The 22,860-nt window shown below is 52.0% G+C and overlaps 7 protein-coding genes across 7 annotated transcripts; 1 reads left to right on the forward strand and 6 right to left on the reverse strand.

The window, feature by feature from the left end:
* Position 1: 1 nt before the first annotated feature.
* BO82DRAFT_431464 (ubiquitin-conjugating enzyme E2) lies at positions 2 to 3,675 on the reverse strand (the record flags this gene model as incomplete). The annotated part of the gene is made up of 6 exons (XM_025640703.1): positions 2 to 609; positions 666 to 3,213; positions 3,278 to 3,367; positions 3,434 to 3,448; positions 3,504 to 3,563; positions 3,634 to 3,675. The coding sequence occupies 6 exons, from the start codon at positions 3,673 to 3,675 to the stop codon at positions 191 to 193; spliced, it is 3,174 nt and encodes a 1,057-aa protein (XP_025493063.1). The 3' UTR covers positions 2 to 190.
* A 690-nt stretch (positions 3,676 to 4,365) lies between these two features.
* On the forward strand, positions 4,366 to 5,265 carry BO82DRAFT_353481 (PRKRIP1 family protein). The gene has a single exon (XM_025634964.1). It carries the CDS (start codon positions 4,482 to 4,484, stop codon positions 5,106 to 5,108), a length of 627 nt encoding a protein of 208 aa, XP_025493064.1. The 5' UTR covers positions 4,366 to 4,481; the 3' UTR covers positions 5,109 to 5,265.
* BO82DRAFT_353482 (chaperonin-containing T-complex subunit CCT3) lies at positions 5,206 to 7,400 on the reverse strand. Its single transcript, XM_025634965.1, has 6 exons — positions 7,232 to 7,400; positions 7,100 to 7,166; positions 6,824 to 7,032; positions 6,166 to 6,756; positions 5,472 to 6,109; positions 5,206 to 5,415 (listed from the first exon to the last, which is right to left on the reverse strand). The coding sequence occupies exons 1-6, from the start codon at positions 7,254 to 7,256 to the stop codon at positions 5,326 to 5,328; spliced, it is 1,620 nt and encodes a 539-aa protein (XP_025493065.1). The 5' UTR covers positions 7,257 to 7,400; the 3' UTR covers positions 5,206 to 5,325.
* A 169-nt stretch (positions 7,401 to 7,569) lies between these two features.
* BO82DRAFT_353483 (uncharacterized protein) lies at positions 7,570 to 8,759 on the reverse strand. Its single transcript, XM_025634966.1, has one exon. It carries the CDS (start codon positions 8,612 to 8,614, stop codon positions 7,742 to 7,744), a length of 873 nt encoding a protein of 290 aa, XP_025493066.1. The 5' UTR covers positions 8,615 to 8,759; the 3' UTR covers positions 7,570 to 7,741.
* Positions 8,760 to 9,411: 652 nt separating this feature from the next.
* On the reverse strand, positions 9,412 to 10,862 carry BO82DRAFT_401182 (putative Zn-dependent hydrolase/oxidoreductase family protein; the record flags this gene model as incomplete). Its single annotated transcript, XM_025639236.1, has 4 exons — positions 9,412 to 9,790; positions 9,872 to 10,510; positions 10,613 to 10,657; positions 10,738 to 10,862. The coding sequence occupies 4 exons, from the start codon at positions 10,860 to 10,862 to the stop codon at positions 9,412 to 9,414; spliced, it is 1,188 nt and encodes a 395-aa protein (XP_025493067.1).
* Positions 10,863 to 11,853: 991 nt separating this feature from the next.
* On the reverse strand, positions 11,854 to 13,464 carry BO82DRAFT_281094 (Sds3 domain-containing protein; the record flags this gene model as incomplete). The annotated part of the gene is made up of 2 exons (XM_025631327.1): positions 11,854 to 12,945; positions 13,027 to 13,464. 2 exons carry the CDS (start codon positions 13,462 to 13,464, stop codon positions 11,854 to 11,856), a joined length of 1,530 nt encoding a protein of 509 aa, XP_025493068.1.
* A 943-nt stretch (positions 13,465 to 14,407) lies between these two features.
* BO82DRAFT_353489 (uncharacterized protein) lies at positions 14,408 to 16,467 on the reverse strand. The gene is made up of 2 exons (XM_025634967.1): positions 15,604 to 16,467; positions 14,408 to 15,545 (listed from the first exon to the last, which is right to left on the reverse strand). The coding sequence occupies exons 1-2, from the start codon at positions 16,358 to 16,360 to the stop codon at positions 14,485 to 14,487; spliced, it is 1,818 nt and encodes a 605-aa protein (XP_025493069.1). The 5' UTR covers positions 16,361 to 16,467; the 3' UTR covers positions 14,408 to 14,484.
* Between the last annotated feature and the right edge of the window lie 6,393 nt (positions 16,468 to 22,860).

Raw genomic sequence — 22,860 nt, forward strand, 5'->3', positions numbered from 1 at the left:
TCTTAGATATCATTGTTCATCAGATGCCGCTTATCGCTGCCTATCTTACCCACTGTTGCCTAAAAAACAATCACGAGCACGGGCTTGACTCGTACATACATCAGATCTAGCAAACAACAAGTATGTCGCTCGAGAATCTCTGAGAACATACTTCAACTGGGTCTCCACAACTATTAGGGGCTGTCAGAGATCATAGTTCAGGTTCATGTCCACAATGATCCCGAAGAGCTTCGAGCCATATTGCATGAAGTTTCTCCAAATCTGCGATGTGCTTCTGAAGCATGACCACTGCCCCAAGGCTGAGCCGCGACATGTATGGAGAAGCTTCTCCAGCGCTTGAGTCTTGGCCCGGGGAGGTGCGGTGGTGATGCTCGATCATTGCCAACGCATCTTCGATGGCTCGACGGATCAGATGAGGACGATTCATGTTCAGCGCGGTCGTGGGCGCGGGGAAGTATAGCCACGAGGTAACGTCTTCGAAGCCAGACACCTCGTGTGCCAGAGCATATATCATCAACTTCCGTGTCAGTAGAAATGCTCTCTCGGTGTACTGAATCGAGTCAATCCGCTTCTCCTCGTCTGTAGCAAGGGTTTCGAAGCCAGGCTCATCTGCAGGAATTAGTGCTTAGCAACGGGACTTTACAGGACTGAAGGGGCTGCCTTACTGTAAAACGGACGCTTGACCAAGACCAAGCCCATGATGGAAACCATAACCTGGAGAAGGGTAGACTTGGAAGAGGACCAAACCTCATCTGGGTTCTGTGCAGGCCATGTGCCTAGGAGACTGAGGCAAACCTGGCCATCAAGGTGTAAATTAGGATTGATTTCTGCCTCGATGATGGACCAGTAGTGAAAGAAAGCGACGGGGGGCTTGCTTGGGAATTCATCCGTGAGGTGGAAGTCGATCACAAAGGGCGCATGCTCGTACGGAGTGCCCACAGGCCCAACAATTAAAGTCCTGATGAGATCCACGCGCGACTCCCATGAACGGACATAGATGCCAGGAGGAAGAGATTTATTGAGGACCCTCCATTCCTTCTGTATGCGCTTGATACTCAAGCTGGAACTCCCCGCGGGCTCACTCGAGGTGAAATGATGATCAGCGGGTGGGGGTCCTTCGAGTACGAGGAACGCTGGCGGAGGCGATGATCCGGAGGGATCTGTGCCACTCATTTCCATGTCTCCTTCAGCATCTGCCATAGTGACATGATAATATGGGACCTCCTCAATGTCTTCCAGTGCATCTTTCGAAGTGTGTTGAAGCCCTCCCTCCTCCCCATGAGATACTCCGTGGCAGTTGGCATCATCATCGTCGTCATCATCAGTGACGTCTTCATTATCGGTATCATCTGTGTCGGGATCTTCTGAGTCGTCGTCCGGAGCCGAAGAATCATTAGGAGGTATCTCTTCACATTCACAAGGATATGACAACATAATCCTCTCCGTTGGCATTTCAATATCCACACATGAATCTCCGTGAGTCAAGCGCACCGTGACGGTCCCATCGGTGTTGGGTTTCATGATCATCCCGACAAAGTTCGCATGTAACCTTGCACAGAAGTCTTCGTAGTGAATACTGAGGCGCGTAGGTGCCGGAGAGTTGTCAACCGCGATCGTGCTCTTGAACCATGCAGTACGAACGATGTCTCTCTTCGATTTCTCAAGGTAGCTCCGGATAGCATCGAAGTGCTTGGAAGCTGCATGGCTCGAATGATCGGCGCCTTTGTCAGACGCAGGGCTCACCCGTAGAGCTTGCAACACAGATGCGTGTATAGTACTCGGTATAATATGCACAAGTCTCCCTGGTGACCTACGCAAGGCAGGAAAAGAGGCGAGCTCATAGAGCGATACTGGAGTACTCTTGCTGTTCAAGGATTCCAGTCGAGTGTGTTCGTGGTTGAGACAGAATCCGTGTAGCGGGAGCTCAACAGTTGCGTCGTCGTACCATCGAACATATGCTACTCGCTCTCGACTATCCACCTCTTGAACAATGCCCACGTGGTGTGTATGAAGCGATAAGCATGATAAACATCTATTATCACCTCCGGTCGAAGGAATTGCTTGAACTGAGTCTTTGAGAACAATCAAATCTCCAGGAAAGACCTCTTCTCCGGGATAAGGACTTGGCGTATGCAGAGATATTGCGTTCTCTATGGTGACCTTCCCGTTTTGCCACTGAACCGTCGTATCTGTCTGGGATGAAACAATGCGAAAGATATTCAGATCATATCCGTACGAATATTCAGCTGGGACATGACGATAGTGAGGGTATTTTGCAGCCGCTCCAACCATGTCACGGAAGCGCACTACACTCCCCAGTTTCATCAAGTAGGTAGGCCTCAGCTGAAGTTCCTCCTCGCTGGACTTGTTCGTCGGGGCCCGACCGAAGTCACACTTGACCGCATACTTCTTGAACAAAGATGCTCTGAGTATCTCCGTCCCCCCAGTGACTGTATCTTTGTCCATGCCAATCCCGAACGCATTTGGCATCATCCACTTGATATGGTACTGTGAAGCTGGTGTAGCCAACGTATGGACATGCTGACGACCACGAGCTGGGTTCTTGGCACGAGCACCATAGACTTCGCACATGTTAGCGGAATCGACCCAGGCAGATCGGCCGGGATAGACTTGACCAGGGTCCTTGTATACTAGCTCGGCTCCGGCAACCTCTGCCTTTTTCGTGGTCTCTTCACCGCGCGGCATCCACACCAGCCTTTTAGGGTCGAACCAAACTGGACATTCGACGTTCAATGGATTGTAGAGGGTGACGACCTCGCTTTTCTCTGTCAAAAACACAGGATCTCGATCAACCTGCCGGATGACCCCAAGCTTCTGTTGGTATATGATGTGGTCCCCAACGGTGAATGGCTCATAAGACTCAATGTCGGAGACGACAACATCATGTAGCAAGTTAGGTTGAAGCTGGTCCATCGGTGGCATTATGTTGGGGCTGAGACACTTCGGCTTATCTTTAAACATAAGCGAGCCATGTTCCCCTGTTAGTAAGTTGCTGGAGAGAGACACAACAGGCTCCAGGGTGTATTTAGTCCGGCAACTGAGTACCCTGCCACACATGGCATCGTGTGCTTGACATTTGACAATATCACCAATGTGGGATTCTCTGTCGAGAAGTCGAAGCTCATTTTCATGAACCAGCGAATAGCCCTGCGATCTATCCACGAAACGGACAAAGATATATCCTTGCGGGGCCTGTGTAGGAGCAAAAGAGACCTTAGTAAACCCGCAGAAGAAGTCCTTGAGCCTTGCTACCTACATCCTCTGTCTGCAAGAATTTCTCCAGAACTTCCGCAGGTGTCGATGGATAAGACAGGATGAGGTAGTCCTCCAGCGGGTAAACTAGGGGCTTTCATGCAGTATAGGTCAGTCACACCAGAGATCTGCGTTCTGGAGACGAGGAAGAGAAAAGTACATCATCATGAGTAGACTGTATCTAATCAGTATCTGAGAGAAGATCTACGCGAGAGACCTGGTAAACTTACCTCAACAGAGCACACGCGAGACGGATCTGAGACCAGACAACATATGTCCTCTGTTTCGAACTAGCAGAATATGAGCTTTCACGTAGAGGAAGAGTAGCAAGCGATGTCTTCCTCAGCTCCCTGAACTTACGTGGATATCCGTGTTTCTTTGTGCCTCAGTAGTCGCCGCCATCGTCAGGAACGAGGACACACGATCTGCATGGGCGTTTGAATATGCAGTGGGCAAGTAGTTGAGAGAGCCAGACTCAGATGATAGTAGGAGGATGAAAGTGAAGCAAGTAAGTCTTGTGGGATGCGAGTGTAGTAGTTTGCTGACGAGATGATGAAGAAAAGGAGTGGCGTCAGAGGTAGGGAATCACTCGTGAAGGCGAGGGAAAGTGAGAGAAACTCCTTGGAGCCTTGGATAGATGAGGCAGTTCTGCCGTCTGCCTGGGGAGTGAATGGAGAGCCCAGCATCAGAGACCGGTCAAAGAGGGCCGACGCGCTTCACCACCTTCTGGGTGTGATTACATGGGAAAGACAAGCCAGCCCCGCCGGGAAGAGAAGTATAGATAGAGAATGAGCAGGGAGGGGTTTGTTTTCCCAACAACACCTCCAAAGGACTAGGCAAGAACAGACCTATCAATTGTTTCCTACCGTCATTCTCTCTCAGCCTGAACAAAATCAAACATGCAACCTATGAACCACTGTGAAAATCCGTGTTGACGATAAAATCGTCAGCCAGTCATACATACAATAGTCTATACTTCAGGCAGTACCGCCAACCTCGGATAAACTTCCCTACAGCACGGCCTACATGAAATAGTCTTGGCACGACCACCGCCCACTCCCCAAAGCAAAGCTTCCAGAACAACCACCGCGCCGATCATCGAACAATCAACATCCCCATCACCAACATCAACATCTCCTCCTCACACCACCACCACCACCACCACCACCAGCAAAACACCTCCACAAACAAAAAAAACACAAAAAAAAATGTCCGAACCCATCCCCGAATCCATCCCCACAAGCGCCGACCCGCGCAGCAAACGGCCCCTCAAACGGCGCGCCGTCGGCCCATCAACCGCACAATCCGAACAAGCCTCGCAGATCGAAACGCTGATGCGGGACCCGACGCGCGAGATTCACCTGCCCGTCCAGAAACCGCCACGAACCGCGGGGTCGCTGCCGCCGCCGCCGGAGATCGTCGCCAACGTGCAGGGGTCGTCGGCGGGAGCCGGGTCCGGCGAGTTCCACGTCTACAAGGCCAGCCGGCGGCGCGAGTACGAGCGGCTGCGGCTGATGCAGAGCGAGGTGGTCCGGGAGCAGGAGGACGAGGCGTGGGCGCGGAAGCAGGCGGAAACAAAACGGCGGGATGAGGAGCGGACGGAGAAGAATCGGCGGCGCAGGGAGAAGAAGAAGCGCGGCGGCGAGAATGCGAAGAAGGATGGGGAGGCTACCGGGGCCAAGGCCAGCGGTGGCCAGGCGAATACTGGGAACGGGGAGGGGAAGGATCGGATGGTGGTTGATGAGACGGCCTCAAAGACGGTGGGGGGTGATGGCATCGCTGCTGGGACGGATGAGGGTGGGGAGGTGCAGGGGATCATTATCCACGATGATTGAGTTGGATTGCATTGCATCGGGAAGCAGGTGACGGCTGGAAGTGCTATGACCAGTATTGCACACAGCAAGTATGTGGAAAAAGAGATGCAGACAATGTACGATATGAAGATACCCATTAGTTTGAAGTCTAGGATGTTCTTACAGACTGTCCGTTCCAAAAGGTCATCGTGCAGAATTATGTACGCAATTTTTACTATCTTGATATCTCTCGCTCCATTTACTCGTCGCCGCCGCCGGCACCGACACCCACTTGCTGAGCCGACTTACCGCTGCAGATGTCGTCGACACGGAGGAGCAGGCATGCAGACTAGTTTCTCTGGTTAGCTTATGGGACAATCTGACATCAACAGCGCGGGCGCTCACCTCAACAGCAGTCTTGATGCTCTGGAGCTTGACAGCCTCAGGCTCCCAAACTCCGTACTCCTTCATATCAACCAAAGCTCCGGAGTCGCCGTCCAGACCCCAGGTGGTGTGGCCCTCGACGTGCTTGGCTCTCATACGAGTGAGAACGCGGATGGGACTGGCACCGGCGTTCTGTGCTAACGTGCGGGGAATGACCTCCATGGCGTCGGCGACAGCCTTGTAGGGCCATTGCTGGACGCCCTCGATCGACTTGGCCAGCTGGCTCAAGCGGACAGAGACGGCCATCTCGATGGCACCACCGCCGGGGGAAAGGCGGGGGTGGAAGATGACATTCCGGGCCACGGCCATGGCATCCTGGAGATTACGCTCGATCTCGTTCAGGATATCCTTCGAGGGACCGCGGAGGAGGATCGTGCAGGCCTTGGGGCTCTGGCACTTTCTCAGGAAGGTGAAGTACTCGTCGCCGATCTTCTCGATCTCGAACAGACCGCACTGGGTTCCAACGTCGGACTCCTGGAGGTCGTCAACACGGTTGACAATGGTGGCGCCCGTGGCTCTGGCAATACGGTTGTTGTCTGTCTTTCTGACACGGCGCAGAGCTGTGACATTGGCCTTCATCAGGAAGTGCTGAGCGAGATCTGAACACAGGAGTCAACTATATGCAGATCAAACCATGTGGACACAATCTTCCTACCTGAGACACCCTTCTCGGTGATGACAACATCGGGCTTCAGAGCCAAGATGGCATCGCACATGTGCTTAACCTGCTCCTCCTCAATCTGCAAGATGCGGTTCCAGTCATCCTCCTTGGAGATCTCGATGTTCGTCTGCGATTCACCCTTCTTGTACTCCAGCGGGCAGTCGAGCAAGATGATGCGGGGGTTCTCGATTCTTCTCCGCATCTTCGGGTGCGTGATATCCTTGTTGACCATGACACCGTCAATAACCTCACTGTCCTCAATCTGACCACCGGGGATCTTCTCGACACGAGCGTAGCGCTTGATGTCAACCTCACGCTTGCCACCACCAGCGTCAAAGGACACGGTCCGAACAGCCTTCAGGGCGAGGCCGCACATAAGCTCCGACCACCGAGAGACGAACTTGGTTCCGATGGAGGACTGAATGAGGGTGTACATGGCCTTGTCGTCGTCGATGTCAACGGGTATCGAGACCTCCTCGACGATGGCGAGGGCGTCAGCCAAAGCACGCTTGAAGGCGGAGATGATGACAACGGGGTGGATGTTGCGTTCGAGTTGAGGAAGGGCCTGTGCGAGCATTTCACCGGCTGGTAAATGTTAGCAGGCTTGCATCGGGGCAATCAGGAGAGCCCTTGAACGGCAATGCATGCATACCAAGAATGATAACAGTCGTCGTTCCATCTCCGACCTCCTCGTCCTGAGTGCGGCTCAGTTCGATCATGCTCTTCGCGGCGGGGTGCGACACCTCAATTTCTCTCAGGATAGCGTGTCCGTCGTTCGTCAGAACAATACCGCCCATCGGGTCCAGCAGCATTTTCAGCATAGCCTTGGGTCCGAGACATGACCGGATGATATCCGCAACGCTGCAGTTGACAATCCTGTATTAGAGACCGGAGCGGGGGAGGCGGGGAGAGGAAGGGTTTGACGTACGTCTTCGCAGCGGCAATGTTGGACAGCTGAGCCTTACGACCAACCTGTCTGTCACCAGCGTTGGTGTCTATAAGCAAGTCAGCATTTAAAGGCCAAGCACAGGCAAAACCTCCCCCCCTCAAAGCAACATACTCATCACCACCACCGGAGCCTGCATTTTGGCGGTGGTTCTTTGGCGTGTGTGGGAAAGGAGGGGATAGAATGAACGGAATTAAAGTAGTCCTGCAAAAAGAAGCAGAATCTGAGCAGCAAGCAGCCAAAAAAAGAGGCCGGTTTGTAGGATGGGGAACTGAAGGTGTTGTGCCCGCCGTCACCATCAAATTTCCAGCGCACCCCGAAGTGGGATGGCGGACAGGAAGCTCACCGCCAACTAGCCTGAATTGGGTTTAGTGCCACCTTCCCCTGATCTATCAGTTCTACCTGGACAACTCGCCCGCCTCAATCTTTACTTCGTAGTTCATGTCACTCTACTTCGTTATATGCACAAGATGATCTCTATATGATTTAACCGGACACATCGCAACAACTGCGATAGTCGATCTCCCAACAACAATCAAAAGTCCCAATAAACACCCATCAAGCTCAAAACGTGGTATACCGCAAAACGCCAGCATAATGAAAGTCCCCAACCCCAACCCGATTCTATCTCTTCAACAGCCTGCCCATTCTTCGTATACTCCTCTTCACTCTACATCGCATAAAGTTTATCACTGACCGGCTCTTCTTGCGTTGATGGTGGGATTGAACACCGCCCTTTCCATCACCGCGCCGTTCTCTACTACTGCTCCCCGTATCCGTCTCATACAGAGGCCGCCCCCTATCCTCCGGCCGCGGTCCATAACCATAATGCATACTGTAAAACCGCCTCGAGCTGACGGGTGAGACATCCACATCCCTTTCAAAAACCGCCATCTCCTGATGAGGCGGAGCCATATCAGGTCCCGGTTCACCATCATCATCATCATCATCATCTCCGAACCAAGTACTGTTTCCCCCCATGGCAGCAGCAGCAGCAGCAGCCTGGATATCATTCTGCCGGTTGACCGACCACTGCTGCTGCTGCGAGCGCCAACTCCGGTCTTGCTGATAGGTGGCAGGCCCCCACTGGGCCTGTCGCAGATGGTAGTGGGCGTCACTCATCTCCTGGTCCGCCGACAGCCGCGCCATCATGTTCTTGAACCAGGTCTCGGCATAGTGGCTGTGGTAGACGGGGCGGCCAAGCCGGAGCTCGTTGTGGGCGCTCTGCTGCTGCTGGAACCGGTGGACGCGCTCTAGCTGCAGCTCGCGCATGGTGTCCTGGAGGTGCACGGGCAGCTGCGCCAGGGCGGCTTCGTCCAGGTCGTAGAGAACCTCGTCTTCGTCGTCGGTGGAGTATCCGCGGGACCCTCCTCCCCGGGGCTTCGGCCGGGCCCCAATCCAGGAGTACTGGCTGCTGCTGCTGTTGCTGCTTCGACGTCCTCGGAAGTAGCCATGGCCTACAGGCCCTACGGGCGGAAGCATGCTGGATGAGGACATGATGATCTGCCGGCCACCGGGGTGCGGTGCCCTTGTACAGCCAGTGATGGAAAATATAGTGCTTCCTGCCAGAAAGAGTCTGTCCCTGAGCTGGAGGCCCGATGGAACCCGGTAAAGGGAAGGAAGCAAGAAGGCCAGCGTGTCACCGGACTTGGATTAGAACATTCATCGATGGCTATAATATCAAATGTCAGTATAAGTAGGATGTATAAGGGGCTTCCCTCATAGCTTCTTTGACTAACCTTCCACACTGTGAAGCATACATCAATGGACCAGTTTTCACGGTATGGATGATACAGATACGCGATAGGTGTCTTCTGTCAAGCATTTTTCTCCATGCCGTAGAGCATAGACAGTGGTGGTCAAGCTGGATGTCATAGATGTGGCTCATGGGCACGTTTATGGTGGATTGCGGATGATGCAGAAGACTCTCTCGCCCAACGTTGCCATCGGAAAAGTTGCGAAGAGGCCAGTTCATAAGCCGTCCCTCACCCCCTTCGTCTTGCAGGGTGACCCTCTGTATTCTTAAGTGGAATTATTTGACGAGTGGATGGAGAATTTCGTTAAGACTGGTCATATGCAAGAAAGACGGTGAGAAAAAAGCAAAATGAGTTGTGATGGATGCCAGTGCATCCAGTGCAGGACATGAGAGTGTAGAAAAGTATATTCAAAAAAAAAATCCACAAAAGCTAAAAAGGCATATTAGACACTAGGGAGGCTCTAACACAAAAACCTTGTTGTACATATTTTATCGGACACTATTCAAACCCTTCCCAGAAGGTTAAAGGTTATCTCTCTCAGAACTCGCGACTTTCGCCGATATCGCAGACATCGAAAGCCCCCGTTTCCGGAAGATCGTGTTCTCGCAATGCCTCTTTCAGCTTCTTGGGGGGTTCAAGCACCTCTTCTTCGGTCAAGACCCATGTGCCCCAGTGGATGGCCATGGCTCGCTTGCATTGGGTGTCTCGGAAGATCTTGACGGCATCGTGAGGGTCGGCGTGCATGGTGCTCATGAACCATCTGGGCGCATAGGCTCCAATGGGGATCAATCCTAGGTCGAAGGGGCCCCGGTATTGTCCGATCTGTTTGAAGGCAGGGCAGGTGGGGAAGTTGTGCTCGGGGGCATGGTCGTTGATGCCAGCTGGAAGTTCTGGAACGGCTGCATACCCGGTGTCCCTGTTCAAAGTTCAAAAGATCTGGGTTAGGAGAAGCAAAGCGAGTAATTATTTTATTCCGGATCATCGATCATGAACCTACCCAGCGAAGTATAATTTCTTGCCCCCGGACTCGATTGACCACGAAGCCCAGAGCGTCTTGGCCCGATCAAAGACTCCTCGGTTACTCGTGTGTTGCGATGGGAGGCAGCCGATTCGAGCCTTGATCTCAGCTGACGGAGAATTGATGTCTTCAACCGCTCCCTCAACTTTCGCCGGGGACTCCTGGGAGGGCGACAGGACGAAATCGCGCTCGTCCCACCAGTCCAGCTCTGTTACGTTCTTGATTCCGAGCTGCTCGAACCAGCTTTTGTTACCCAGGGGGGCGAAGAAGTGGCAATTCGGGTGTTTTCTCCAAATCTCCTTGATGGTAGGATGAGAGAGATGGTCATAGTGGTTGTGAGAGATGACGACTGCATCGATGATCGGGATATCCTCAATCTGGCAGGGAGTGTCGGTGTAGCGCTTGGGGCCCAGCCAGGACAGCGGAGAGCAACGGTCCTCGAGAACGGGGTCGAAGAGGACTCGCAGGCCGCTGGGAAATTCGACATAGTAGCAAGCGTGGCCGAGCCAGGTTGCGCGCAGACTGGAAGCGGTGCGACTGGCCAGAAACTCTGCTTTCTGGACAGGAACGGTGGGAGGTGCGGTGCTCGGGAATTTGACCTTGCCCGTGATCATCTGCCTTTACGCAGCAGTAACAGGAATCATGTGCGAGTCAGCTCATCGATGCATTGCCCACCTGCATATAGTATATGTTGTCGCTCTCTGCGGCTTGGGCACTTACCACCAGAACCGTGCAGCATCACTGATTGTGATATCCTTCCAAGAGCTGACAAGTGGGAATAAAGTTAATGAACCTCCAGCGCGGCGGGGTTGGAGGCATGTTCAGTTTGCCGGGCGGTGACTTACGCCCATGGGTTCTTGAAGCCATCGGTACGATGATGGGCCTTATCCTTGACATCACTCGGGCCCGGAGATCCCGGCGCGAGCAAAACCGCGGCCGAATACAGGATCCCTGATGCGGGGGTACTCATGTTGCGTTTTTCCAAAGATAACCCACGTGAGACCGATACACTGTGACGATGGAGGGAATGCCAATTTCTCCAGAGCGCACGCATATCCGAATTTCCGGTCCTTTGGGGAGGGAGGGAGGCAAACTTTATAAGGACCAAGGTTCAAGGCACGGAGAGGTGCGCGGCTCGAAACCGAGACCAAAAGGAAAGAAACTATTGATGACTATCAATTATGCTGACGCCTGCTAGTCACCTCTACAAGTCCACAAAGACTGGAAGTTACTTTTTTCCAGGAGCAAATCCCTGTCAACGCAGAGACCGGATAGGTTGATCAGCACAGTCACTTGATGGATGTACAGTCGGAGTTTAGTGCCAGAGGCTGGCATTTCCTTATCTCCGCCACTTAACCCCTGCTGCCGAAAATCCATGTGGGGCCACCGCTCTGAGGTCGGACTTCCAATTGGAAATCAACTCAAGGCGAATGGAAAGGTCAGGTTGAATTTAAGTCATGTCATATCATCGAAAGCTTCTTCTCCGTCTTCTCTCTCTCTTCTCTCTAGCTAGGGTATGGGGATAAATTAAACTAGCCCAAGTATGACAGACAAGCGCCAAGAAAAGCACAACGTTTTGATTGGGAAAACAAAACAGAAAAGAAAAAAAAGAATCCAAGTGCTCCTCTCGCCATCCCAAACGCCTTCAAGCGAAGAACCAATAAGATCAGAAGTAAGATGGGAAGAAAGCAATCGTGTTCACTCCCGCTAGTTGTATTTCCGTGCGTGTGAGTAATAGGTGTTAAAGTAAGCCAATGAATCCGGTGTAGCAAGTAATGGTAGAAGTCGTGATTCCCAAATAGTCTTGGGTACTCGTGCAATGCGGTGGTGACAATGCATATGTTGATTCAATCAATATTGACCGGCCATGAGGTATAGGTCGGTGGTGGACATATGGGCGGTTAATTTCGTGGGGGTTGACTAATCGAGTCAGGTCAAAACATGAGACACCCAAAGAAGAGCTAAGTTCTATTCTTCTTGGCCCGTTCATTACTATAGACCCCATCTCCCGTGTCCTTGGAGAGAGGGTACAGATGCATCCCCATATCCGTCGGGAAATCCGGATGCAACATGTTGAACCGGTTGGGGTTTTGAGGGACGCCATTCACCTCAGCAGGACTAGGCTCGACAAGGAGCTGCGCCAGGCCTTTGTCCACGAAGCCGACCGGCTTATTATGCAGCCGGTCCATGCGAGCCCAGTCGTCGTCAACTTCCTCGTTCATGAGCGGCGGTAGCGGGGGAGCGCCGTTGTTGCTTGGTCGCGCGTGGTAGTTGGCCAGAATGTTGTAGGGGAGATTGGGTCGCACAGCGGGCTTATCAGAGAGCTCAGCCAGGGCGTTCAGCGCGTGGTTACCGTGCCCCCGGGTCGAGCGCGTGGCGTGGAAGTTTTGGCTGGCCGTCCGAGCCATATCGGTGGCCGGGGTACCGTTGTCTTCCGCGCCTGTGCCGTCGACGCCGGAACCCTCATCCGCGTCAGTGTTGTTGCCGTTGGTGGCGGCACCCGAGGGCTGATCCGCACGTTTGGAGGTTGAGAAAAAGTGTACGGTAGCTACATGTGCGTGGTTCGCGTGCGCACTGAGCTCTTTTTCCGTAAAGAGGTTCTGGATCGCGTATGCAGGCGCTTGCTGTTGCTGCACCAGTTGAGCTTTTGCGCGCTCGGCCGGATGTGATGATAAGCCCGAGTCTCGAACCGGGGAGCCGACATCTTCCTCGGGTGCCTTTCTCTTTCGCCTGTTGAAAGTTTCTGCCATGGCTGCGTCGCCGAGCTCAAGATCGACACGATGGCGAGTATGTCGCGTCTTGCGGTTACCGTGGATACCGCCTGGGCTGGCAGGATTGGTGATGCTGAACTGGTTCGGATGCAGGAGCAGAGCGTTGGTGTCAGCCAGATCCAACTGCTCTTTCTCCCGCATCAGACGGGCCCGTTTGCCGGTAATGGTCTGGACGAGACGTTCGCGGAGGGTATTTGCAAGGTGCTTGTATTCTTCTTCGGCGAAATGGACGCGGAACGCATATTCCCGTTGAAATCTTTCTAGATTGTTGGTATGACGATTCTAGGCAAGAAGGTTCATTAGCACGGGCAGGCCACACCCGGCTCTGGGGGGTGCAGAAATCAAGAGAAAACGCAGACTTACTGCCAACATCGCTAAATCTGCATCCTTTTCGGCCTTGGCCTGGTTTACTTCCTGCACGAATCGCGAATACCACATTCCCGCCAGACTAGCCATCTCCTTGGCAAATTTCCCTCCGCCGACAGTATTCTCAATCAGCTGTGCAATCTCGTCCGCGGAGTCGGGAAGCGGGCCCGGCTCGTACGGATCCGCATTGTTGATGAGGGTCATGTCGCATTGAAGGGCATGCAATTGTTGCCGAAACTGAGTGTCTCGATTCTGGCTGAAGGAAGCTGTTAGATCTTGGAGACGCTCCTGAAGCGCACTGCGTCGCTTGTCCCGTTTTGAGAGCGGCACGTTGGTCGGAGGACTTGTCGAGCGTCCACGGGAGTGTATATTGTTAGACATGTTTGGGGCACCGCTACTATGAACTGGAGATGGAGGAGCAGGCGAGTAAGCCATAATCTGGGCGGATCGCTCGCCTGGTAAATTTGCAGAGTAGGAGACGGGGGGAGGGCTGGGTCAAGTGCGAGAGCGATCTATTTCTCTTTCACTCTCCCGCTGTGTATGAAAGACAGGAGCGATTGGGAGGCGGTGGAAAACCGCTGCTGTTAGAGAGCAGTGCAGGTCCCAATTCCGATAAGTAAGCACATTCAGGCAAGAAAGATATCGCAAGATGGACAGACAAAGCGAACCAGAACAAAGTGGAAGGATGAATGGATGGATGAACAGTGACGGAGAAGCAGAAAGCGGGCAGCCGGCCGTTGGCCCGATACAGCTTAGCGTCGGGGACATTTCTCACCGCCCGGCTTGACCAGCTCGCCTTGATGCATTCTTGAACTTATGGGAACAGATTCCCAGGATAGTTAGAGATGAAATCGTGGTTTCGAACATAGGAACAATATCTACTGGTCTTTCCGGTATCATAAGGTCACCCTCCCTTCACGGCTTCACGGAAATCTATGCCTCGTGTCAGACGCTGTGTTCTGATTGAGAGAATCAATCTTCCAAGCAATCGAATCTATACAACGGCAAAGTACGGATAGTTCTTCAGTAGTTGATGCCAAAATGGCACTCTCAATTTGGATGAATACATCCTGTTTTATTTTGATACTTGGATCCCTGCAATCCAACATCGAAGCTAATAGTAATAATCATCGTCATCATCGACACAAGCTAGTGGTCATCACGCTTCCATAACACAAGATATCCTGGGTATTCTTTTCCAACGGAAAAACAATGCAAACAGCCAATGCTTCCTAGATAGACGTCCCACACATGCAAACTGAGTCCCAATGTCCATTCTACTCCTCAAGACGCCGTCAGTTCCGCCAGGTCCCATTTTATTGTACGACCATATATCCAGCCATAAACAAAGTAAAAAAAAAAAAGAAAATAAAAACAAGAATCAATGAGTAGAACGAGGGAGAGACGCAAGGGGCGTGATGCGTCTGCAACTTGCTCAACCCTGTCCGAGATCGCTTACGAGTGGGATCGGCGGATGACGAAAACGCCGAGTTCAACCCCATCGTGAGGTTCGGAATCCTCGCCGTAAGGTCGTCGTCGGATTCCATCCAAGATCTCACCCAAGAGCATGGCCGACGTCACCTCCTTGTCTTCCAAGATGTAATTCGTGGAAGACACATTGGAAACAGCCTTGGTGGCCGGAAGACGCCGACCATTCTGCCAGTACACGCTAAGCACCTCCTTCATGCGAGCTTTTTCTTGGTGGATGAACCATTCGGTCCAAAGCTCCCGATTGAGATGAGCGCTGCCTTTTCGGGCATCCACAATACTGAACTGAGAAGAAGAGGAGCTCAAAGAGTTGCAGAGCTGAGCGAGGTTTTCCCGCATCGTGTCGAAGTCGTCCATATGAGACACGGAAGAGAGCTTGCCCAGATAACGGCCAATATCTGTGGAAAGTTCATTCACAACCACGAGCTGACGAAGCAAGGGGTCCAGGATAGGACCCAGATACTGTGACTTGAAGGTAGATCCACCCCTGCGAGTCGGGTAGACAAAGAGCAACGAGCCCCCGTGAGAGGACAGCTCGGATAGCCGATCAACCAAGAAGGACGGGCGATATGGCGAAAAGAGATCTTTGTATTCCTGGGCCGATGAGGGAGGGATATAGCGTTCCAAGATCGAGAGATGAACCGTGAGGGGTGGAACGATCGGCATGGGCGAGTGGGAGGGTCGGGTTTGGATGGGACCGCGGAAGTCGTGATAAGCTGATACCACAGCGGCACTTGAGAAGACGGTGGAGTTGAAATAATCGTCGTTGGAACATGAAAATCGAGGACTATGCGGGGGCGAGGATGGTAAATTGGAGAGACTGAATTGTTCGGGAACTGCGTGGGTGATATTGATATAGGGCGACTGTCCATGGCGGAGTCGATTTTGTACTGCCTGCACTAACGAGCAATAGACACTGTCGTTGGATGATATCGTGGCGGCCTTGTCAGCAGGGCGAGGATAGGGGAGCATCTGTGAGACGATTTTGACGGCCTCTCCGCGGGAGTTCGAAAGAGCAAGTGATGAGACTATTCGCAATGGACCGATTAGCGGCGCCCACTCGCAGGTTCCTCGATTTTGACTTACCTGTAGCTTCGATGCTGTTCTCAAGCCATGAGCTGTGATCACAATCCATCTCATCTGACGACCCTGGGCTACCACCGGAGCTCGACGGCGACACGTTTGACAGCTGGTCGGAAGGGCTACTGAGGCCGTCAGTCCGAGCTGGAGAATTGCCGATGTTTGGGCCCTCGTCCATAACCATGGGCCCATGGTTTCGATTCACATGTGACTCGAATAGCAACATATCAGAGGTGGGGTTCCACGCAATATGATCGTTATCATCAGGGGGAGTAGGTGGAAGAGCAGAGAGGTAGTCACTTTTGGCCGACGAATCCCACCCAGTAGAGGAAGACTGCGATGCTCGAGTCGCCAGCGAACTAGAGGCAGTCGGACCAGTGGAAAGACGAAGGCGGGATTGCGGAGGAGAGGCTTGCGAGTCGGAGCGGGAGACTTTCGACGAGAGACCCAGTTCTTCAAAGGATGGAAGATGGAGAGAAGCGTTGCTGCGCGAAAGGAAACGGGAGACTGGTGAAGGCTTAGTGAGGATTGAGCCCTGCGAGGCTCGACGCTTAAGCCGACCTGAACCAGTGTCGTGGTGGAAGGATGCAGGAGATCGAGAGGAGTGGTGTTGTGGCTTGATAGGAGAGATCGGGCTAATGCGAAGGGGGTCGTGCGAGTCAAATGGCGACACGGCTCTTAAAGGCGAGCTAGGTTCTCCGGACACTTCTGACGAGGATGGCGAAGTTGAGGAGCTAGAGGTTGCTGAATATGGAGAACGCATGACCGAGCTGTTTCGCACCTCCAAAGCAGGCCGAAACGGTCCATGACACACTGGAGAATTCATTCAGTCTGCGGGTGAAGGCGCTGCTGGCACAGTGGAAGCAGCGAGGGCGAGACGCAGGCGGACCCAATAACAGAATCGGGCCCTGGAGCAACGGGAGGAGGCGGAAGATAAGACCGATTGGAAGGGGGGGTAATGGGAGGGGAGGGGAATTGGAGAGAGGGCAGATCAACGCCTCTTGATGATAGCGGCTCGGTAAAGGGTGGTCAGGTTGTCTGTCAGAAGGATCGTGTGCAGTGGAAGGTTTCACGGAAAATATAGTCGAATCAACGATCACACCAATACCGGTAACGAGGTAGTGGAAGTGGTGGTTGAGACAGAAAACCAGTTTAGGTTGAGCTGAGGACGGGACGGTCGGGAGATTGATTGTTGTGTGGTGGTGGTGGTGGTGGTGGTGGAAGTATAGGAATGAAGTATAGATGAGGGGAAGAGAGAGGGGAAGAGGAAGAGAGGAGACGAGACGAGACGAGGGAAGAAGGAGAAGAAGAAGGAGAAAAGAGAGTTGTGGTGGTAGTTGCTAGTTAATGGAAGTGTGCGGGTGGATGTGGTTGATGATGATCGATGATGATACAGTGGGGAAAGGGCGAGATTGAAGGGCGAGCGAGACTAAAGACTCCAGCTAGAAAGCTAGAAACCCAAAGAGACTACTACCGTCCTCCGTCGTAGAAATTCGAAATTCGAAATTCGAAACGCGAAACTCGAAGAGCGGCCAGACGCCATCCAGTCAGTAGGTACTAACTTAGATGAGCACTAGCAGCAACAGGACAGACAGACAACTGAAGAAGGAAAAGGTTTTTTGAGGGGAAGGAAGAGAAAAAGAGAGCGGAGTAAGTAGGAAGAGATGGAAAGAGGGAGGAAAAGAGGGAAAGGAGCCTAGCCAAGGTGGAAAATGGAAGGGCCAGAACAGGTGGTGGTGGAAGTGGTGGAAGTGGAAGTGAAGTGAAGTGGGTGAGTGACAGACAAGACAGCCCGAAAGGAACAAGACCCTCGGGCTGCGACTTTCCACCCGTGTTCTAGACCGCACCCTGCCTGATTGGGGAATTTCCTGACACGAGGCCGCCGCTCTCTGCAGTCCGTCTGCAGTGGTGGTGGTCAACAGGTCCAATTGTTCGACACTAACTATAGTATGACTCTTTAATATAGGATTCATATAAATATACTCATCTACATCGTAGTCTTTTGTACTTCAAGACTCTATCATTTTTGACTATTGTACAAGCAGAATCAGAACAGCACTTCCCACTGTAACCATCTTGTAACATACACGTAATTGGATGGTAACATCCCTCAGTTCCAGACACTGCCCGGACTCATCCCGACTCATCTAGGCCTTCCACCCTCAGCCTGTTGTGTGTCCCACTGCCTTCCCATAGTGGCTGATCGGAGCTAAGATGGGCAAAGCCGGGCGATACCTTACCGTAACCAGCATTACACGGGCCTTGAGGGTGTCCTTTCCTTCCGTTGTGAGCCACTTTTCTTCCTCCCCGTCCTTGGTTTTTGTTTTTTATTGTATTTCTTTTTTTTTTATTTAACTCGAATTCTTTTCAGCTGTTTTTTGCCCCCCCATCCTCTTTCCATTACTCAAGACCCACTGCCTAGAACTGGCCTCACTGGGTTCACCTCCAGTCATGACTCCACGGACCGTCGCCTTTACCCGGCTTTACGACTGCCCATGCCCATTCTTGCGTCGTCTCAACTTCTTTCTCTTTTATCTGTTGTCTGTGAGGGTGTGCTTACTGTATGGGTGGTAACGGGGAGGAGGACAAGACACACGACCTGCGGATGACCTGGTCAGCAATCCTATTTCCACCCCACCAGCCAACCCTCTCCCAAACCATCTCCCCCCTCCCCGAAGGCAACAGCTATAGCTACTACTTCTTGAGTCGAATGCGGCATTTTGATGAATACTCATACCATCAGATCCCCAGTCAATCCTAATCCATGGCATGGCAGGGCTGCCAGGCGCCCCGTCAAGCTGTCCGTGGTGGTCAGGGCAGTGACAATTGATGTGGTCTGGGCTCTCTTTGCCCTTTTCCCTTTTCCCTTGCCCGCCCACCTCGCCTTAGAAAGGATCTCGTATTACCCGGATCAGCATCACTTTTGGACGATCATCGTCCTGCACTGTCTGATCGAGGAGGCTTGTTTGCCTGGTCTTGCGCGCGCGCGCGCGGGTGTGAGCCTTGATCGGATCTCCGGGTCGAGACACGCTTTGAATCAGATGCGAAACGACAATTCCCATTTTCCCCCTACCGTACTCCGTACAGTACACAACTTGTACATACAAATTGTTGAGGCGACAAGGCCAACAGCAAACACCTCGTCACACCGACAGACAGGCGAAAAGTAATCCCAGGGCGCCCGGCCGCCCGCCCCCTGCCCCCCTGCCCCCCGGAAGATAGTCCCTGCACAAAATGAGAGATGGGGCTCTCTCGGCTGAAAAATCTGTGCACAATCAAGGTGGAGATTGTGTATAAATAGATTGGAAGGGGACTAGCTCACTAAGTCACTTAGTGGCTCGGGCTTGATCATCGCCGGGCCTCATTGCACAAAATCATAACTCAGAAGTCAATGTGTCGGAGGTTTTTTTGGAGGCATAGATTGTACTCGTACAAGGTCAGGCTGACTACCGGTAGGTATGGGGACAGCAGCTTCAATCAACCCGGTCCTGCTGTCTGAATGGAAACTCAATTGGTGATTCATACAAGTGATGGTCGAGTAAACACCAAAGAGGAAAATGAATCCTCGTCCACTCAGCTGCTATTTCCCCAGATCCAGTCATTTTCCCATTTCCCCGAGCCCGTCGATCAGTCCACGATACTTTTCATGAATCATCTATTCGGTTTCCCCTCCAGGCTGTAGGTATGCTTTCTCAGATCTTGACGTCGTCGGCCTTCCCTCCCCATGTCCCCCCTCCCCCTCCCTCACCCGGGTTCCACGGCAGAAAGGCGCACCTGCATGGCGCGATCGAATCCACTGCCGCATCCGGGCGAATTGACGCCTAGACCCTGGTTTCCGTGCTGCCGAAAAGATCCGCCTAATGTGATCGGGATTCCGCTTGGGTAGTCAAAAGTTGAACAGGTCTTTTTCGTTACATTTCTTTTTCCTCGCTTGAGGATTTAAGGTTCAATTTGCTTTTACCGTGTGTGCGTGTCCAGGTTTTCTTTTCCGTGAACACCGCAACTTTTGACCGCGGTTAAGATCATTTCATTTTCAAGGTCAAGTCCTCCGTAGGTTGGCGTGACTATACTTCCAGCTCATCTCATAGGCTCTAAGGCAGGTACCAATCACAAGAAGCATAATCCCGCCCTTTGTTCCAAACCTAAGCACACTGTACAACCTTAGTATCTCGATACACTTTTGAGATTGGAAATCAATTTAAACTTGCCGACTTTGCCGTGACGACTTTTGGTTAGGTGCTGAAGACTTGAGATCCGTCAAATCCTACAGGGTACATACAGTACAGCAAGGTCTTTTACATTCTTTACAACGATGAGTAAGATCCAGCTGTAGATCCGGGCAGAATCCCGCCCGAGCCTGAGGCTGAAATCCGCAATTGTCCATTGCGTTGCTTTTCTTCACTTGGCCAGTGTCCATCGCCAATCAAACCTCTTAACCTTGAACCCCTTATTCTTTTTCTGCTGTACATGATCCGAACCTGCCCCTGTCAGATTCACCTCCCATACTTTTTACACTTTTCCATAGATCTCCTATTGCCCCCCGAAAGAGCGGTCGACAAGTCACTGACACTAACATGCCTAAGGTAGTATCGATGAACATTCATTCACAACTGTATGCGCCCGCCAGGCTGAGGGGTCTAGCCCTTTCCCTTTCAATTCCACCTAACCCTCGAAATTGGAAATTATGCCCCTCCTCCCCGCCTCCCATTACCTGAATCGGCTCCATCCGTAAATCCGCCTCTGTTGAGTTTTCTATGTAGAGTAGGATCCAGTTCACGACGTCAGTGGCTGGTCCGGTTTAGGTCCCGTGCTTTTTTTTTTTTTTTTTTTTTTTTTTTGCTCCAACAACTTAACACTAAAAAGGAAAACATCCACCATCCACGGGGATAGGGAAAATCCATTGACAGCGAAAGGGGAATGCTTCGTTGCTTGTACTCGTACCTGATCTAGTGGTCGGGTTGGCCTCCAGCTTAGAGTGGGCTTGACATCATGGGTCTCTACCGGTACAGTAAAATTGCATGAACCTTCTACAGTGCGTATTCCACGACAACGAGGTCAGAATCATACCCATGTACTCCATTTCATTTCGCTAAAGACCACCTCAGACCACAAACCACAGGAAACAGAATCCATGACGGATAGATTTTCCCCACCACATCGCGATGGGTTGGGTCAGGGAGATTGCACTTCCCAACTGTGCGGTTGACGGGGCGGCACTGGCACTGACCTGACACCGTCAAGTCAAGTCCTGTCATCAACTTGGTCCACTGTCAACTTTCAAGGTACCCAAGGGTGTGTGTGTGTGCACGTATCACCTGGTCCTCTTGTTTCGGTGTGCTCGGTAGACTTGCTTGATGGAACTATTTACCTACCGGTAGTAGGTCAATGAACGAATACGGGAGGTTGTTCGCTTCCCACAATTTGCAGAAATTAATGTACCTACTGTGCTGAGAGTAAGATTATCTTGTAGATCTCCGACGCAATCCTGTTTCCCTTGGTAGTGACAACTGACAAGGGAAGGAAGGGCAAGGGGTTGAGTCTGTGACCGGAGAGTCTAGATCTTCTTGTTCAGCATTCCAGGTACATACTACTAGTATGACTGTCCTATGTAAGTCATGTTGATCATGGTCTAGGTTGATGGTCCTCGATAGCGTCCGCCCATGATTAGAGGATGGATATATAAGTCACGGGATTCACCAAAGGGGCCACATACATATGCGTGCACACTAGCCTCACTAGGTTCCGCAAATCATCACTTACTGTGTACCGTGTAGCAAAGTCCAGTCCATTCTCAATGCCATGCGATGTGGTGCACCTTCATCTATTCTGACCCGTGGTAGTCTCCAGCCTCCTGACACAGTATCACTACCACTGTCTCTAATCTTGTTATCAGATGATCCCACTCTAAATCCTCATAGGCTCATAGATAAAATCAACTACGCAACCACACAACCCCTCCCCCAACTACCTAATTATACACGGTACACAAAAACAAAAAAAAAAAAACCCTTTAATCAACCCGACACAAGTTGACTACCCCACAATCCCAGATGTCTGCGTACTGTATGTACATCAGGAGATGGGAATTCCTCATCCCAACTCCACACCCCCAAAATCGCTTTCTGAACCCAACTCCCAATCAGACTGTCGATACAACATCCCCCTCCCGATCGCATTCATCATTCTTCATCAACCTGAATCCCGACAAACCTTTTCGCCCGAACAGATTAAAAACGGCCCCCTACCCACTAATTCTTATCCCGTCATCTCATTTAGAGTTGGTCGTGGTACGTATTCACTCTCCCAGTCGGTCCCGTCCCCTGGCCTGGCCAACGCCCGGCCGCTCGGGTGTCTTTCCTTTATTGTTTGTCTGGACAGACCGGAGTGACTGGGAGAAACGCCACCGGACGAAAGAGGGAGGTTGTGGTCTGGACGTTGAAGGGTCACTTCTGGGTTTGTCTTAGTGGTTGGTAGGGACTCTGGGACGACTACAGTACTGTTGATTGATGGTGGTAGTTTCTGGGGGAATGCAAGGATAAGGGACCACCAGGCTGCCGGTTCGGTCGGATTAGTTTTGATTTCCGTACAGATATCATGTCAATCCAGGCTGCATGCAGCTGAGGTTTAGTAGGTTGCGACTTGCTAGCGAGTAAACTAGTTATCGTTAGGAGCCGTCGTTCAGTGCCCCTGGGGCAGGGTCTGAGAGCTGGGGTTCAGCATTTGCCGGGCTTTTGGTTCGTTATGCTTGATATTTGTTCAACTCCCGGGCTTCACTTGCCCCCGGAATGATTATCAGTTCAAGTGGATGTCAATGCTTTGACTACTTCTGATTCGTATGAGATATAGGCGTCGGAGAATGGGCTTGTTGCTTTATACTATTGTCATTTCAGGACTGCGATTAACAACCTGAGGTGAGAATATCAGTCTGATGCTGGATCTATGTATCTGGATCTGGTGCTAGTTGTACCCTGATCCGCTCTCAGTACAGATGATCTTCAGTTCAGTGTGAAAGCAAGGTGACCGGCAATTACTTCTAATGTGTGACACCATTGCAGGATCATGTTCCTGCTGTTCAAGCAATATCCCCAATCTTACAGCATGGTCTTTGCACTTAGCGCAGAGACGATTTTTGACAACAACAGTCCTCGAGCCCTCACATGGATAATCAACGCAGATCAAGCACAGATACAAGTGCAACAACCCCTTCAGCCTGATGCATCAGCCTCCGTGCCCAGCCCTCAGCAATCAACCACTAAGTAAATA

Source organism: Aspergillus uvarum, assembly GCF_003184745.1.
Source record: "Aspergillus uvarum CBS 121591 unplaced genomic scaffold BO82scaffold_20, whole genome shotgun sequence".
Taxonomy (NCBI): domain Eukaryota; kingdom Fungi; phylum Ascomycota; class Eurotiomycetes; order Eurotiales; family Aspergillaceae; genus Aspergillus; species Aspergillus uvarum.

Bases quoted from the DNA above. Each gene is read 5' to 3' on its own strand.
- BO82DRAFT_353481 (XM_025634964.1), top strand. From the start codon at position 4,482: ATGTCCGAACCCATCCCCGAATCCATCCCCACAAGCGCCGACCCGCGC.
- BO82DRAFT_353483 (XM_025634966.1), bottom strand. From the start codon at position 8,614: ATGTCCTCATCCAGCATGCTTCCGCCCGTAGGGCCTGTAGGCCATGGC.
- BO82DRAFT_353482 (XM_025634965.1), bottom strand. From the start codon at position 7,256: ATGCAGGCTCCGGTGGTGGTGATGA. The intron at 6,757-6,823 runs GTATGCATGCAT...AACATTTACCAG, and splicing joins GACGACTGTTATCATTCTTG to CCGGTGAAATGCTCGCACAG. The intron at 6,110-6,165 runs GTAGGAAGATTG...TCCTGTGTTCAG, and splicing joins CACCGAGAAGGGTGTCTCAG to ATCTCGCTCAGCACTTCCTG.
- BO82DRAFT_353489 (XM_025634967.1), bottom strand. From the start codon at position 16,360: ATGCGTTCTCCATATTCAGCAACCTCTAGCTCCTCAACTTCGCCATCC. The intron at 15,546-15,603 runs GTAAGTCAAAAT...CATTGCGAATAG, and splicing joins GAACAGCATCGAAGCTACAG to TCTCATCACTTGCTCTTTCG.